Genomic DNA, 18,153 nt, shown 5'->3' on the forward strand with positions numbered 1-18,153 from the left:
GTTTTTTTTTTCTTCTTTGTAGGTTTTTTATTTATTTATATATATTTTTTCCGAAACGGTGACGATTAATTCGAACAAAAGAAATTATGTCACTTTACGATCCGTTCCGGTCTTAGTCTTATTTCATACTGAACAAACATTCTAATATGTTATAGAGTAGCGATGGCGACGACAACGACCGAGGACAACCAAACCAAATGTGAGATGAGAATCTCCAAATTCGAGAAATATTTTAAGAAAAAAAAAAAATCGAAAACTCATCTATTTCATTCATTAGACTGAGTGAGTTTTGCGATACGATGCGAATCAAACCGAAAATAAAATCAAAAGGCGACACTGACACACCGGGCATCAGATACTCTCATAATACACCATACTACTCGTTGAGTAGAATAAAGTCAAAAGTACGAAAGAATAAAGGTCACATCAACGTCGTATGTTTATAGACTTTGATTAATTTGAAAACAGTTGCCCTTAGTAATAGATCCGAATTTAGCGAGAACTCGATTAAAAAAAAACAAAACATTTAAAAAAATTTAGAAATTAGCAGTCGTATTTATTAGATTTTTTTCTACTTATACAGTGCATAATTTTTTTGAAATTGTTGGAAAAACGCTTTATTTAATAAAAATAATAATCACATTATTCGCGGTTAAGACAATCTACTCTTGTGTATAAATTTGACAGCTATAAGACAACAATAAACAAGGTTTTTGATCACATTTTCCAAATTTTAACAGTTGTATAAAGTTATACAACGTTTATAAATACGGGGGTAGATGTACAATTGTACATTGTACATGTTTTATTACTATTAACTTTTTTGTTAAAATCGAGTTTTGCTTTATTTATTACAAGCCTATGAAAACTTATTCGAATATTTATGAATTTACTGTAGAAAAAGTGTTCTTTTTTACTATTGCTGCTTTTCTTATCGAAAAAACGTCATTCTTTAGATAGTTAAAAGTTCTACAGTACCTACATACTTTTTTTTTGTTTACAACCTCATATTGTAAAAAAAATTTCTTTTGTTGTTTTCAACGAAAACACTTCGATTTTCATATTGAATTGTAAATGGCAAATTATATCTACATAAATTATACTATATAATGTATATCTCATTTGTTTATATTTAGGTATTTCGAAAAACTTTTCATCACCAATTTTCTAATTTGTGAAACTTTAAGTTGGTATTCAAAATTTGAAAACTTCTCGTTACTAGGATTTACTCTAAAAATCAATCGCCAAAATGTGTTTTATTTTTCTCTCATTTACAAAAAAGATTTCAACTCCAATTTTGTTTTACCTTCATTTCGATTGAAAATTAACTTTTTTTTTTTAAAGTATTAAGAATTCAAAAAATTAACATATGATTTCAAACTTTATTTAAGCTTGAATTAGATGTTTAAGATATTAAAATGCACGACTGGGTTGCAAAAACTTTATCTTAGAGTTCGAGTTGCTAAAATGTTTACACTTGTTATATATCAATTTTTTATATGTAAATATGAAAAAAAAATAGAAACTTTATTTTTATTTTCACATTAACAAAAAAAAAAGGATTAAATGAATTTGAGTTCCAAAAAATTATGCAATTTGATTCCTTTTATAAAGATGCATATGCATTAGGGTGTCCGTTATTTCCCAAAGTGATGTTTTCGGGGGAGTCCCCCTAGATCGAAAGCTTAGGGCCTAAATAAGGGGAATTTAGCAAAAAAAAATTTTTCGGAGGTCATTAACCCGTGCCTCTAGGGTCATACTTCCCCCATACAAATTTGTATGGGAAATTTTTAACTCATACATACAATTTTTTTTCTCTAGAGTTAAATCATATTTTTTTTAAATGTTGGATAATTCTGGTTGGAAAACAGTTACTTTAAAAGATCACATTCAAAATTTCCCGTTAAAAATTTTTTTTATATTTTATTTCGGTTTTTGAAATTATTAGCTGTTTTCGTAGTTTTTGCTTTCACCTATCACACAATTTTAAATGCAGTTTTATTGGTTTTTAATTCTTTTCAAATAATGCATTCAAAAATTTGTGAATAAATCAAAAATGTCAATTTTTTGAAAATTTTTTTGAAATTTTTGCCGTTTTTATACGTTTAAATTTATTTTTCTCGAACTACAAAAGATATGTTTATAATATTTTTATTGAATTTTGTTTAAAAATTATTCACCTAAAAAATTACATCAAAAAAGTTGCAAACAAGAAAGGGTAAAGTATTTAATAATATTTATTTATTATAAAAACGGCAAAAATTTCAAAAAATTGACATTTTTGATTTATTCACAAATTTTTGAATGCAATATTTGAAAAGAATTAAAAACCAATAAAACTGCATTTAAAATTGTGTGATAGGTGAAAGCAAAAACTACGAAAACAGCTAATAATTTCAAAAACCGAAATAAAATATAAAAAAAATTTTTAACGGGAAATTTTGAATGTGATCTTTTAAAGTAACTGTTTTCCAACCAGAATTATCCAACATTAAAAAAAAATATGATTTAACTCGAGAGAAAAAAAATTGTATGTATGAGTTAAAAATTTCCCATACAAATTTGTATGGGGGAAGTATGACCCTAGAGGCACGGGTTAATGACCTCCGAAAAACTTTTTTTTGCTAAATTCCCCTTATTTAGGCCCTAAGCTTTCGATCTAGGGGGACTCCCCCGAAAACATCACTTTGGGAAATAACGGACACCCTAATATGCATATTTAGAAAAAAAAAAAATTCAAAATCTTTAGAGCTGTTTTAAGAAAAGTTAATTTTTTCTAAATAATTTTTTGAAAAAAATAAAAACAGTTTGAATTTCAGTTTTTATGTCATTTTGTAGCTATAAATAATTAACCAACATTTAAAACATCGATAATTTGAAAAACTTGAATTTTCAAAAAAAAAAAAATCAAATTTTTTTTTATTTTAAGTAGTTTAATTGGGTTTTTTTTTTTTTTTTTTTTTTTAGTTCCCAATTAAAGTCGGTGTGCACCAGGGAAGCGTCCTGAGTCCTTTGCTCTTTATTACCGTCCTTGACTTTCTGCTTGAAGAAAAAGTGACGGATCCGAAAGTGAGTCAGTTATTCTTTGCTGATGATGGCGCCATCATAAGTGAAGATCCAACATCCCTGCAACGAGCACTTGATGTATGGGTGGATGTTCTGGAGGGAAGTGGGTACCGGATAAGCGCGAAAAAGACAGAATATCTCTGCTGTCCATTTTCTGACCCAGATGCCCTATTCCGGACATTTACCTGAATGGCACAATACCTACCAAGTGCGAAAAGTTCAAATACCTTGGATCTATGATCAACAACCAAGCTTCTTGTGATGACGACATCAACCACCGAATAAGTGTAGGGTGGATGAAGTGGCGCGAAAACTCTGCCATCCTCTGTGACCGAAAAATGCCCCCTAAACTAAAAGGAAAGCTCTATACTGCAGTTGTTCGCCCAGCACTTACATACGGTTCACAATGTTGGACAATGTACAAAACGTATGAGAGTAAACTGACAGCAGCAGAGATGAAGATGCTTCGTATGACAGCAGGAGTAACAAAGCTTGATCGAATAAGAAGCAAGAAAATCCGAGGAAGTCTTCACGTCAAAAATACCGTCTTGGATAAAATACAGCATGACCGTTTAAGCTGGTACTGTCATGTACAAAGAAGAAACCCTGAGAACCCAGTTCAAAAGGCGATCGCATACGACGTTCCAACGCAATCGCGAAGAAGAGGCAGGCCTAAGAACTCATGGAGAAGACAAATGCAACGACAACTGCATTCAGTTGGCCTTAGACATGGAACAATTCAAAATCGAGAAGCCTGCCGACGTTTCCTGAGGTCAACCCGGCGAACCCCACATGCGGAGCCGTAGTGTGAAGCAGTAGAGTGGGAGAGTTGTGACCCCATCCGAGATCATGACTATCGTCGATAATGGAGAAGAAGAAGAAGTTTAATTGGGTTTTTTCGACAATTTTGTTGTTTTATGTAATAAAAATTAAAACATAAATTTTTGTCCGAATGTTTTTTGTTAAGCCCAGAAATTACTCCTTTTTAATTTAATTTTTGAATTATGTCAAAACTTCATAAATGCTGCTGTCAAAATTTTTTGAAATTACCCAAATCGCTGGGAGAAAATAAAAAAAACCTTTTCATGATAGTTACTGTTAATAACGATTTTTGAAAAAAAAAAAATCACCAAAAGATAGACCTTGTCTACATACTAATACTTAAATTTTTTTATCAATATTAGAAGAAACGTTTTTCAACATTGGTATATGAAAGGTACCGTTACTTTTGGATCAAAAAATTAGTTCCAAATACGCACCTGTACAAGGTCTTAAAACTGCTATACACTACTTTTGAAGAGGATCGACCAATCGGTTTAGAAATCATTATTGTATAAAATTTCAAACAAACCCATTCTCCTCTTTAGGGTCTAGATTGATGTACGGATGGACGCAAACACGAACACATATATGCACGGACGAATTGAACCCAGGGGTTAAATCGTCGCATACGTTAATAAGTACATAACTCGTGAATGAAATCTGTTCATTTGGCATGATGTCACACGTACAGCAACAGCAAACGACTTCGTATTCAACTGAACGGAATGTCATTCGTTTGGTTTGAAGCATGAAGTAATGAAAATATAAGTATATCTTATTTTAAAAATAATCAAACTGTTTAAAATCACGAAAACATACATTAGGGCATATATTAACAAAATAAAATTTCACCAAAAGAATTCAAAGCACCAGCACCAACCCCCAATGATTTAAGAAAAAAAAAAAAAATTCCTCAAATTAAAATTTAAAAATTAGATTTTAAAACTAAAACGACGTGATTAGCCAAAGAATAATAAAACTCTTAAAATGTATAAAAAATTTTTTTTTAAATTCTTATTAAAAGTGGGATTCAAACCCACGTCATTTACGCTCCCGTATCTTTACAAGTCAACATTGCTTCTTGTGTCAGACGCCTTAGACCGCTCGGCCATCCTCGCATAGGGGTCGCCGGAGTCAAATTTGTCACCCATTTATATTTTGGCCTATGCAGTTGTAGATTCTACCAAAAAATTTCGTTCTGTTTTCTAACGTATGCCGTCATCCGAATCGCTGTGCTCGTTTAATGTATCACGAAATCATCTTTCGTACGCTTGAGGTTTCGTCAACGGATGCAACGATTAGGCCCCAGATTTACGAACACCACTTTTTTATTTTCTCTATCATCGTACTATTGGTTTTGATTAAAGCCTCGAAATTTTATTTTTTGACGAAACCAATACCTTTCTCAACAACTCGTTCTAAACTTGGATTGAGCATAAGCATTCTTATGTAATCAACCGAAACCATTCTTCGTCATTCTTTTATTTTATTTTGATATCAATATATTGCCCTTAGAATACCTTAACCTCAAGAAAAAGAGGAAAATAAAAGATACAAAAAGGGAAATTGAGAAAAATCTTTCTTGGAAAAGAAAAAGACAATTATTGGCCATCCAGAGAAAGTGGATCTAATAGATATTTTTTTGATTCTATGTTCTATCTTTTTGTGTGTAAATATAATACAAACTATAAGTGATGAGGTTGTGGGTTTATTTTGAATTTTATTGGCAACACGACCGCGACGTGTGGTCAAAATATTATTATTATTGTTATTATCCGAAAATTTCAATTTTAAATTAGGTGTCTAGTCTAGGTTTGTCTGTGTAAGATAGGTATAATAATTTACTTGTTTATAACAAATCATAATTGGTCAAGATTAAAGGTTGGCTTAGGGCAAGAAACTAGAAATTTATTTTATTGTGTGTTATTTTGTAGAAATTAATGATGTCATTTTAAGCTTTTTGGTTGATTCAAAAGGTTGTAAACAGTTCAATCTTAAACGTGTAACTTCGAGTAAGAAGGTTGGTTCTTAACGGGAGCTTTTACTTAAATCGGGCATGTAGGGGTCCATAAATCTTTCTCATCTAAATCGATAATATTTTGTCTATAGGAACGACAAAAAAATATTTATTTCAAATCGACCCAAGCGATTTTGAATTCTCAAATTTTTTTCTCTAAAAATGCAACTTAATAGAAGAAGTGAATTGCCGTATTTTTCTTAATAAGAAAACCTATCGCCCGCTGTGTGACCAAAAATATCGAATAATAAACAATAGTTAGTTAAAGCATTTTTTAGGAGAGCATTATTGTTACATTTTGTATAATAAACTGGATGAATATCATATTTTAATTTTCCATTTTAAACAATCTTACTTTATAAAAAAAAGTGTGTTAGAAACGCTTTAACATCTCTTTCAGAATAAGCATTATATTTTTTTTAGAAACTGATACACGTTTTCATTAAGAAAGAAATTTTTAAAAGCTAATTTGTAGTAGGTACTTCCCACACAAAAATGTCACTTTTGATGGCGCAGTAACAGGAAAATACAACATGGCTTGTTATAATGATAAATTTCTTCCGTATTGTCATATTTGTAATGAGTTTAATTTAGAAAAAGCTATATTTCCAAGTCACTGTAAGTTTTTGTTTTTCTTTAAAAAAAAAAATCTAAATAAAGTAAACTACTTATTTCTTAGAAAAACAACATTTTTTTATAGATTTTACTTTATTGTTGAACCAAAGAAAACTAAAATAAATCTAAAATCTTTGCTTTAGTTTTATTCAAATAAATTAAAATTATTTATAAGTAAAAAAATATGACTTTCTAGCTATTAACAATTTTCTTGAACGAAAATAATATTTCATTCAGAAAAAAAATTCATTCATTCTTCTTGGTTTTTTCCTTGTTTTATAGACACGGTGACCATATACGCAATAAATAACCAAAAGTCCTTTTCAGGGATTTTTTTTCAAACAGCGCACATAGGAGTATTCTGGTCGAAATAAAGGTAATATTAAAATTTTAGAAAATTTTCAAAAACCACATTTTTGGATTTTTAAAAAATATTTCAAAAATCAATTTTTTAGAATGTGTTTTTTGAAAAATTTAAAATTTTTTAAATAACTATAGTTTAAAAGTTTCTGTACAAAAATTTTGGTCGAAATATGTTTTGTCGTTTACGAGAAATTTATAAATCAAAAAAACCATTCTATGGCAGGTACCGTTAATAACGGTTCAAAAAATATTTTTTTTATTTAAAAACGAAGCTCTTATATGTAACACTACACACAAAAATTTTAGTCTAAATCGTTAGAGCCGTTTTTGAAAAAAATTAACTTTTCTATTTCTGTTATATGAAAGTTACCATTAGTTTTGGTTCTAAAAAAAAAATTTCAATTTGTCCTCTAGGGAATCACCCAAAACTGTTTACTTCCAAGTTTGAAGGAAATCACTCCATTAGTTTAGGTGGTAGCTCGAGGTACAGACAGACAGACAGACAGACAGACGGACAGACAGACAGACAGACAGACAGACAGAATTGCCGGACCCACTTTTTTGGCATTCTCCATCATCGTAATGTCATGTAAAATTGTTATCTCGAGTTCGATTTTTTTAACGAATCCTTAACTTGCCCTATAGTACCTATATCGCAAGTAAAAAGCATAGTTTGACAGAACTGTGTTACTGGAACTTAATGGTAACATAAATTATATTATTAAACTTGATTAAAAGTTTAAATAAAAAAGGTTCTTTAAATGTGATACTTAAAATTAGGAGCAATAAAACTTTGCTGGACCAGTTTCTTTAAATTGATTTACATTATATTTTATTTAATGTTTCAATTGTAAATTATTTATTTTAATTATTTTAAGAAAAAAGCTTTTGGAAATAATTATAAATATTACTAATTATGCTGTGACCTTTATTTGATTAAATTTGAACTTTTATTCATTTTGTTGCATTGAAGTTAAGTGAATACTTAATTTTGCAGGATTCTTAATAAAAATTCTATGAACATGTAGAAGAATAAAATTATTTTATAATTCAGAATTTTGTATGTGTAGGTATTTAACAAAATATACTATACTTGCTTCCCATGACTTATTTAAACTTTTATAAAACTAACTCATTTTATAACATTTACTTTCAGCAATCTATTAAAATCTATGAATAAAAATAAAAATAATTTTTTTTTTCAGTCAAAATGAAAAATTTCAACAATACCTATAGTGTTATCATATTTTAATGATCAATCTATTGAATTGATCCAAAGAGGAAAAACACTTAAATAAATTAACTATTTATGTCTTATATTAATAGTTTTGCCCGATAAGATTAAGGTAAATAAATAAAATACGTCACATTATCTCGAATCCAGAATCTTGTTAATAAAAAAAATGTACAAGGTTTATAATAATTTTTTTTTAGACAAATATTCCACAACACAGTTTAAATATTAGAAATACTCAGACCCCACGCTGTCAGCCGATAACCATAAAACCAAGTGCTAAAATCCAATAATTTATTTATTCATGTTTTATGTTTTTATTTAAAAGTACATACATACATAAATACATATCATTTAAAAAAAAAATAAACCAGACTAAAGAGTTGGAATTCAATTTTTATTTTTAAAACCCAAACTCATCCACACCTGACTGAATTCTAAAAAAGTTAATAGCATCTCATTTAAACCGAAATTATAGCCACTTCAAAACATCCCACCACACTAAACAAGCAATAAAGTCAATTTGAAAACTATACAATGACAAATAATTAAAACGAACAAAAAAAAAGGAATATTACTCATACACCCCATGTAACCAAAATAATATAATCTCGAAAAACCGATGTCACATTCTGTCAACATTTCCATTATAGCATTATACGAAATTGTGATGAACACTTTAGATATTTTAAGCATCAACATGATAGAATTTTGTTTTTGGAAAACGCATTTTCTTGCCAACACAGACAATTCCCAAAAGACCACATGAATAGGCCACAAAAACGGGAAGTCAATTTTATTTTTTTGAAAATTTTTTTTAATAAAATTTGAGTTTGTATTCTTAAAATAACACCACAACTTGGAATTTTAATATAGAAATGCAATTTGAGTGTTTTAATGAGATTATTACACTACACCCGCTGTGTTTTGAGAGACATAAAGATATAATTTTCTCACCTTAAAAATTGAATAAATTATGTCACTTGACCTAGATTAAACGAAGAGTTTGGGTGTAATTTTTATACGTTGTCTCGCGTGTCGTAAATATTTCGTATTTATACTTCTTCCTTTTTCTCGGCGCCGCTGTTATGATCTCGATGTCGAGGGGATCATAACCTTCCCACGTTACTGCTTCACACTAGTGATCCGCCTGTGGGGTTCGCCGGGTTGACCTCAGAAATCGGCGGCAAGCCTCCCGGTTTTGTATTGTTCCGTTTCTGAGGCCAACTGAATGCTGGTGTTTTTGCATTTGCTTGTACCAGGAGTTTTTAGGCCTACCTTTCTTTTCGTATTTATACTAAATAAACAAAAACATAATACTATTTGTTGGTATAGGTTATTTGTTCTAGTCAAGTCAAAAAAGTTCTATTACATCACTTTTTTGAGATATTCTTATTAGGAGATCTAAAATGTCAGATAAACGTTACATTCGATTTATTTTTAAATGGGAGCGGGTGAAAATTCTGACTTCAAAATTCTGATTCTGATGAATATCTGATTGATAACTTTGTACTGTACATATTCTTAGCTTTTGTGTGAAACTGAAGAAAATATTATTTTCTAGTTCATCCAAAATGAAAAGATTCCCATGAGTAAAAACTATTTCACAAAAGTTTGGTTTCAACTTATTTTTGGTTGGGAATCTTCCTTAACAATATCTTTTTTAATTTCTAATATTTTTATCAACCTTAAGCTCGTTATGGTCATTTTAATGACGTATGTATGTGTTCCAGTACTTTTCCCTTAGTCTTATAAATTACCTCAGACAGGTTGGCTAAGAAGTCAGATATTCAGCCGTTATCAAATGACGTAGGTACATAGTTTTACATTTTTTTTTTAATTTTGATGTTCTTGACGTTAGACGGACTTCTGAATATATTTTATCATAAGTGTTATTAGATTTAATCAGGATCAACTAATTGGGCTATCAATTGACGCAAGTATTTTTTTCTCACTATTTTCGTCTATAATTGTATCTAGAAGGTATTTTATCTATTAGGAATCTATAAGGTCTAAGATAGACCTGGAGGCTATTTCATAGAAAACTACATCAGTTACCTACATCAAATACATAATCAACTTTAAACATGATTAGGTGCAGCCTATTGGACTTCTCGAAGACTTTTTTAGAACATTTGCACTATTTTGAGACCATTAAGAGTATTTCCCGGGTTTCAATCGGATTCAGCTGCTGATTTTTAGGTAGCTAATGTAGTTGATGTAGACAATTAGTTGAAGTAGTAAGCTCTGAAATAGTCCCCCGCAAACCTCAACATCTGATACTGAAATTACAAGCAATTATTATTAGGTACACCCGAAAAAATGTACGCGAAATCTAATTTTAATGTTCTCCAAACTCCTAAAAATTACGAAGATTTTTCACCATTTTGCTTTTTTTACTTCTAATGCACATCCTTGACTCAGTGATATCATATGTATGCACTTTTATTATCCTTACTGACGGAAGGATTTTTGAAAGACGAGCTATTCTCGTGGAGTTTTTAAACCCTAGATGTACATCAATTTAAAATTTTGACAAATTAAGAGTCTTCATTACTTCATTATAGACGGAAGCTTCTTCATATTATTAACTTCCCACCGCAAACAATACCTCCAACCAGTCAATTAAATCATCTATGAAAAATTCAAATTAATGTGGGCTTAGTGTGCATAAATTGGAATCAATCACCATTTCACACTGAAGCTCGAGTTTCTTCGTATTTATATACTTTTAATTAGTCTGGCAAACTTCAATGAACAACTTCTAAAGTTATTTGGCGTCTAAGAAAGAATCTGGAATACTGCTCAGCACAAGTATATGGTCAACATTTGATAAACACCCTTGTATAAAGCTGGCTCGGAATTCTTTAAATAGTTTATTTTTTATTATCAATGTTGGTAGTCTTCGTTGCATGATTGCGGTCAATATTTTCAACGATGCATTGAGAAAAAAATTCCCCGATAGTTTTCTGGGTCCGCTGCACATCGTTTCTTTTATATAGGAAAAGTTAGTGCTTTCTTCAACTGAAGAGGTATAACGCCTATTTCAAAACCATTACATTATTGAACAAGAAAGCTTTACTTAAAAACAAAAAAACCGCTATTGGCATAAAACTCTAGAATTCCATCAGACCCAGATGCTTTTTCATCTTTTAGTTCCTCAGATGCCTGTTTCATCTCATCAGAAGATATTGGTCGATCAACAATTTGATTTTAGATTCCTATACATTTTACATGTGTTCAACGTGTTTTTCGTATAGGCTGGTCAACCCCAGACTTATAAAAATAAGTTTAAAATAAAATTATTATTTAGCAAAAATTTTATTTTCAAACTCAACCCAAATCGACAAACATTCCTTCTTTTTTTTATTCTAACAAACCCCTTATCAATGGATTAGCAAAAATCATTTTCCGAGTTTACTTCACTTTAGGGTAGAGTTTCCTAATTGCGGCGGTCTCCAATTTCCGGCCACCTTTCGGAAAATCGTTATAACTACTAGTGATTTCGTAGGCTTTATTGCAAAATTTCTTACATATAGAGAACAGCATAAGAGCAAAAGTTTGGAATAAAGCCTTAAGAGGCTGGAAACTAGAGACGGCCGAAAATAGGCAACTCTACCCTACTGTTAAACAAGAATTGAAACTTATTTCTACCTTAACCTTGAACCTTTAAAAATCCAAAAAAAAAAAATGCTGGTAATGATCCTTTAAAAAAATTCATCCATATTTTATATAGTAAATAAAAAAACATCATTTTTATTGATAAAAAATTACAAAACAATAACATTTAACAATAGTAATAAACAAAAAACACTTTAACATGACTTAACCAGATTCTTGAGCTTGACGATATTCAAAAACACTTCCACGTTCAATAAATTGTTGATTCTCATCAACTTCATCATCAATATTGATGCTAGCATCTGTAGGTGCTCCATAACCACCTCCACCAGGAGTTTTCATCGAGAAAATATCCTTAAAAAAAATATAAAAACTCAAAATTAAATTCACACTTAATGTAAAAAAAAAACTTCCAATCCTTACCCCACTATCAACATCAACTGCAGTCTTTCCACCAAGACACACAATCTTTCCATCATTCTTCACCAGCAAGTTCAATCCTCTCTTAGCTGGATGACCACCATTCATTCCATATGGTTGTAGAGCACGTCGTTCAGTAAGAACTGACAATGTCAGTGGCTTCCTGAAGAGCAACTCTCTATGAACACCTTCACCACCACGGAAGGCACCATTTCCACCTGATTGATCATCTCTCAAACAGAATTTATTCAAAATCATTGGATAACGAAGTTCCATGATTTCAGGATCTGTAATTCGTGTATTGGTCATGTGGGTATGAACTCCCCCGCAACCATGCCAGTTAGGTCCAGCTCCACTGCCCCCAGAAACAGTTTCATAATAACCCCATTCTTCATCACCAATGGTAACATTGTTCATGCATCCATTCGAGGCAGCGCATACACGGAATGCTTTCAAAACTGTATCGACAACACGTTGAGAAGTCTGCACATTACCACCAACGACAGCAGCACCATCTGATGGATCAAGAATTGAATTCTTTTCAATGATAATCTTAATCGGAGCCAAACATCCTTGATTTAGTGGCACATCATGGCCAACCATGCAACGCAGACAATAGATCAAAGCTGAGAGAGTAATAGCTCTGGGAGCATTGCAATTACCCCAAACTTCATAGCCAGATCCTGTAAAATCACACACAGCTGAACCCACCTCCTCATCGATGGTCACACGCAGTTTAATTGGTGATCCATCATCCATTCGATCTACAGCTTCGAGAACTGTTGAACCAGTTCGTTCTTTAGCATCTTTGGCAATTTGTTTCAACATATCCCTAACAGCCAATTCGGCGTTTTGTTGGATAAAATTCATGTAAGCCTGAACCACATGCAGGCCATAAGAATCAATCAATTCAGACACAAGTTGAATACCCCGATGGTTGGCAGCAATTTGTGCTTTCAAATCTGACAAATTGTCAGAGAGATTACGAGTTCCGGTAGCTCCTTTAGCTCCAGTTGGAGTTGTTAAACGTTCAACAACTTTCTTCTCTTGGAAGGCACCATTCTCAACAATCAAGAATGATTTAAATGCGGTACCCTCTTGGGCTAGAGTTGTAGAGTGAGGTGGCATTGAACCTGGAGTAATGCCACCAATATCGGCGTGATGTCCTCGTGACGCCACAAAGAACACTGGTTTTGGTTGACCCCTAAAAATAAGACGAATGTTAGATTGGAGAATCGTTAAGAATATGAATATGGAACTTACTTGTAGAAGACAGGAGTGATAACAGTCAAGTCAGGAAGATGTGAACCTCCAGCTTGAGGGTGATTCGAGAGCAGAACATCTCCATCTTTCAAAGTATCACCTCGAACCTTTAACTGGTATTGAACTGTCTCCTGCATAGCTCCAAGATGGACTGGAATATGTGGAGCATTACTGACCAAACCTCCATCTGGACCGAATAGAGCACAAGAGAAATCTAATCGTTCCTTGATGTTAGTTGAGATAGAAGTCCGCTGGAGGACACTATGGAAATAAAAACATAAGCTTGTTGTTCAACAATTTGAATTGAATTAAATCCTTACCGTCCCATTTGCTCAGCAATACTCATGAATCTATGACTGAAGATACTCAATTGGACAGCATCCAGCTTATCATCGACTTCCTTCTTCGATCCAGATCCAATATGGATAACCAAATCACCACATTTAGTGACTTCTGCTTCACAATTTGGCTCAAGAAGAACAGTTGACAGTTTATCAATGAAGATTGCTGGTCCTTTGACCTTGTGTCCAGCCAAAAGCTGGGAAGTCAAATAAATCGGTGAATCAAAAACTCCTTGATCGAAGCAAATCTTTGTAGTTCCTTGCGATTCAGGACTGACACTAGTGGCTTTGGCAATTTCTTGCTCTGGTGGAGTTCTGTTCTTACCAGAACCTCTCACTCGAATATCATCGACAATAATCTTTCGATTTTGCAGGACAAATCCAAACTCGGTCTTGTAACGTTGTACAAATGTGGCATTAAAGTCACCATATGTTCTGAGAAGAACATCACTAGATTCTGATCCCTTTTCAAGTTCAGCAGCTGAACACATCAAAGCACAATCAGTACCTTCGTAACGAATGTGAAGGAAAGGCTCAAGGACGATTTCTGTATATCCTTGTTCTTCCAAATGGGCACGACACTTGGAAGAAAGTTCATCCAAACGTGCCTTAAGGAGAGCAGAGTTTTTAGAATCGAATTCAAGACCACAAGGTTCTTGAACTTCCTGAACAACATCAGCCAAAGCGATACCATAAGCCGAAAGGATTCCAGCGTATTTGTGAATTAGGACCTTAGACATTCCCAATTCCCGAGCAATACTGCAAGCATGTTGCCCACCAGCACCTCCAAAACAAGACAAAACATGCCTCGAAGTATCCAATCCACGAGATTGGGTAAGGGCTCGAATAGGCCTACACATGGCTTCATTAGCAACCCGAATGAAACCCAAAGCAATTTCCTGCAAGGACAAGGATTTATTCAAACTGGTATTGATTTCCTTTTGCATTATTTCAAAGTTTTTCCTTGTAGCTTCAAAATCAAGTGCTTCCTTCTCGGTTGGCCCGAAAATCTTTGGGAAATACTGTGGAAGCAAACGTCCAAGCATCAAATTAGCATCAGTTACAGTCAAAGGACCACCTTTTTTATAACAAGTTGGACCCGGATGTGCCCCAGCTGATTCAGGTCCTACAACAAAAAGACCCGAACGGAAGAACAACTGTGATCCACCACCAGCTGCAACTGTATTAATATCCAATTGTGGTGCTTGAATAGTCACTCCAGCTGTAGTTGACTCAATTACATGCGAATAATTGCCAGCAAATCGAGAAACATCAGTCGAAGTTCCACCCATATCGAAACCAATCAAAGCCTGATCGGTTTCTCTAGCTCCAGTCACAGCATAACCAACAACTCCTCCAGCTGGTCCACTCAATATAGCTCTAGCACCACGGAAATTTTCCATTTGCGTAAGACCACCATCTGATTGCATGAATAACACATCGACTCCTTCCAATTGATTCTCAAAACCAGATTTGAAACTATTTTTAGGAAGAAGATAAGAAAAACGAATTAAAAATTAAATTTGGATGAGACAATAAATAGTTTAATTACCTCGCCAGATAGCGTTCAACATGAGGGGTAAGATAAGCTTCCGCACAGGCGGTATACCCTCTAGCAACTAATCGACACATTGGCATCGCTTGATGTGACAATGTCACATGAGAGAATCCCAATTCTTTAGCAATTTTACCGATTGCTAGTTCATGTTCGGGGCAAGCATAGCTGTGAGCTAAGACTACTGACACTGAAGAGATTCCTTCCGAGAGGACATTTTTCAAGTCAGCTTTAATAGCTTCATGATTGATTGGGGATTTTTCTAGATATTTAGCACCAGCAGCACCTTCGAGGATTCTCCAAGAGTTTTCTATAAATAAAGATAGGAATAAGAAAACCTTTGGAAACTGGTGATTTGAGGAATCTTACTCAATTGACAACGTCCTTTTTGGTCGGGGACAATACGACAGTCAACTTCTACAACGGTTTTGTAGAGATTTGTTGGTTTCCTAATGTTCAATTCAAAGATTTTGGGTCTAGCTTGGTTTCCAATGTACAACAAGTCTTTGAATCCACGATTAACTACGAGAGCTACAGGATCTCCTTTGCGTTCCAAGAGTGCATTGGTGGCAACCGTTGTTCCCATTCGAACCCACCCAATAAGAGAAGTATCGACAAGCCCAGATGGTGTCAGATCTTTACCGGTTTCCTAAAAAACAAATACAGACAAACATATATAGAGAACAGATAACAAAAAACCAGTGTGACGATTTCAAGGTCGTTTCACACTTTCGATTACAAGGTCAATTAAACGATAATTATAGACACATGTGATAAGACAGGAAGAACATATTATAGCTTTTAGCTCTGATTAGATATTAATCTAGATTAGATTTGTATAGGTATAGTTTAGGTTGGTAAAGTACCTGTTTAAGAATCCTTCGGATTCCTTCTCTGGGTGCGTCACTATAGCTTGCCGGATCCTCCGACAGCAACTTCATGGTTTTAACTTCGCCATTTGGACATACGCAAAGAACATCAGTGAAGGTACCACCACGATCAATGGCAAAGTTATATTTTCCATTAGACGACATGTCTGGAAAGTTTTTTATATTCTTCTCAACGAAAAAGTTATGTAAGGCACAAAGAAGGCAGATAAGATTCCAAAAGTAAATTTGGAAATTATATTTAAATCACTTGATTATTTTCGATTCTATCTAATTGACGACTCTTTTCAAGTCGCTGCCGAAAAAACAAATGAAATGTATAAATGGATTGCGTGGAATTTATAATAAAGTTTTTTGGCCAAAAAATATTATAATTGATAACCAACTGATAAGACAAATAAAAATGATTATTCGGGTGGATTGATACACACAAAACGATACGAATTATGATGCCAAAAATAGAACAAAAACAAATAGTAAAAGGTAGGAGATCAACAAACAAGAAGAAATGGAATTATTATTGACTTGACTTAAGCTTGTAAAATAAACAAGAAAATTGGATGTAGGATAGAGGAGAACTAACTACGATTAGATTAAAGATAAAAATAAATAAAGAATTGCGATAACCTAACTCGAGAAACGAGATACGCAGTAAATAGTGTCGTCGTTGGCTGGTGAACACTGGATTTTGGATTATTTATTAAGAAGAGGTGTGGGTGTCACAGGGTTGCCATAAAACCACATAACAAGCAATCGTTAATGTTTCGGTTTTTATGATTTTGTTGTATTAAAATGGTATTTATGTAAGTAGGATGATATTTTTCTATTTTTTAGGACCAGAAATCTCGTTAAATTTATAATGAAAATTTATTGATTCATCCAGAGCAAAGTACCAACTTTTTTTTCTGCATTTTAGGATGGGGCAAAGGAACTTAAATTTGCATAATTCATTGTTGTTTTTGAAGTTTTACTTCGTTATTAGGGTTTTATTTCTTTTTTTTTTTTCTTCTATTGTACCAATTTTTTGACTTTTGTTTTCTAATTATGTCCCGTTCTGTTTTATTTTATTCAATTTTACATATTTTTATAAGTTTTGCGAGTTGTGACTTATATTTAGAGGATGGCAAGCCTATAGTGATAAGAAAACATTTGAAATGTCAAATCGAAAATAAACAGAAACAGCTGTGCAATGACATGTAGTTTTGTGGTTGGTGTATTCGATATGAAGCAAAGACAGCACTCGTTTGTTGTTTGAGAAGCGCTGGAAAGTTGCTTGTTAAATGTATGGTTGTTGAAATGACTAAATGCTACAGTAGAGGAAAAAATTATTGCAACCACTTATAAAAGAAAAATAATTTATGATTTCTTTTTCGAATTAACAACAGCGTAAGAGTGTGGGTCAAGTAATTAAATAAAATAAATGGTGGTAGTATCATGATCTACCTTCGAATGTAATGTCGTTTTCTATTTGCTTTTGAGATTTTTGTGTAAAAATCTCAGATTCTTCCTTGCAAATAAAATATGAAATCTAGTTTTGTAATTGTGTACAAAATCTGTTCATATAAAAAACCTTTTAAGAATGGAACAACAAATGTTCGGACCATTGACCTACTATATATGGACTGCTAGTCGTTTGACTTTTCCATACAAAAATTGAAAAAAAATGATTCCACATCTTTCTAGCTCTACTAGCGGTATAACCTTAGACGGCGAAAAGAGGAAACTTTTAGTGAATGACATCTGTCGTTAAAAGGTAGTGCTTTCTCTGTTTTTCTATATTTGTTCCTTTCGCACTTCGTCAAAAATGTTGCACTTATTCTCCGCTTTTTTTTAGGGCGCTAGTATCGCGAAGAAACAAGTGGAACCAACCTGAATATGCTTCTAGCAGTCCATATATATTAAGTCAATGGGCACGTTCAAAGAGCTAACATAAAGCTATCGGATAGCTT

General features: G+C 32.8%; 1 protein-coding gene across 1 annotated transcript; it reads right to left on the reverse strand.

Moving 5' to 3' along the window:
* Positions 1-11,823: 11,823 nt before the first annotated feature.
* On the reverse strand, positions 11,824-16,886 carry LOC129918282 (5-oxoprolinase). The gene is made up of 7 exons (XM_055998737.1): positions 16,184-16,886; positions 15,687-15,966; positions 15,315-15,627; positions 13,742-15,241; positions 13,422-13,682; positions 12,162-13,362; positions 11,824-12,092 (listed from the first exon to the last, which is right to left on the reverse strand). The coding sequence occupies exons 1-7, from the start codon at positions 16,349-16,351 to the stop codon at positions 11,943-11,945; spliced, it is 3,873 nt and encodes a 1,290-aa protein (XP_055854712.1). The 5' UTR covers positions 16,352-16,886; the 3' UTR covers positions 11,824-11,942.
* Between the last annotated feature and the right edge of the window lie 1,267 nt (positions 16,887-18,153).

Source organism: Episyrphus balteatus, chromosome 4 (genome assembly GCF_945859705.1).
Source record: "Episyrphus balteatus chromosome 4, idEpiBalt1.1, whole genome shotgun sequence".
Taxonomy (NCBI): Eukaryota; Metazoa; Arthropoda; class Insecta; order Diptera; family Syrphidae; genus Episyrphus; species Episyrphus balteatus.

What these genes read in the sequence shown, in the direction of transcription:
- LOC129918282 (XM_055998737.1), bottom strand. Translation starts at nt 16,351, where the DNA reads ATGTCGTCTAATGGAAAATATAACTTTGCCATTGATCGTGGTGGTACC. An exon ending in TCCGAAGGATTCTTAAACAG is followed by an intron (nt 15,967 to 16,183) that starts GTACTTTACCAA and finishes TTTGTTTTTTAG; the next exon opens with GAAACCGGTAAAGATCTGAC. An exon ending in CAGTTGATGTTGATAGTGGG is followed by an intron (nt 12,093 to 12,161) that starts GTAAGGATTGGA and finishes ATTTTTTTTAAG; the next exon opens with GATATTTTCTCGATGAAAAC.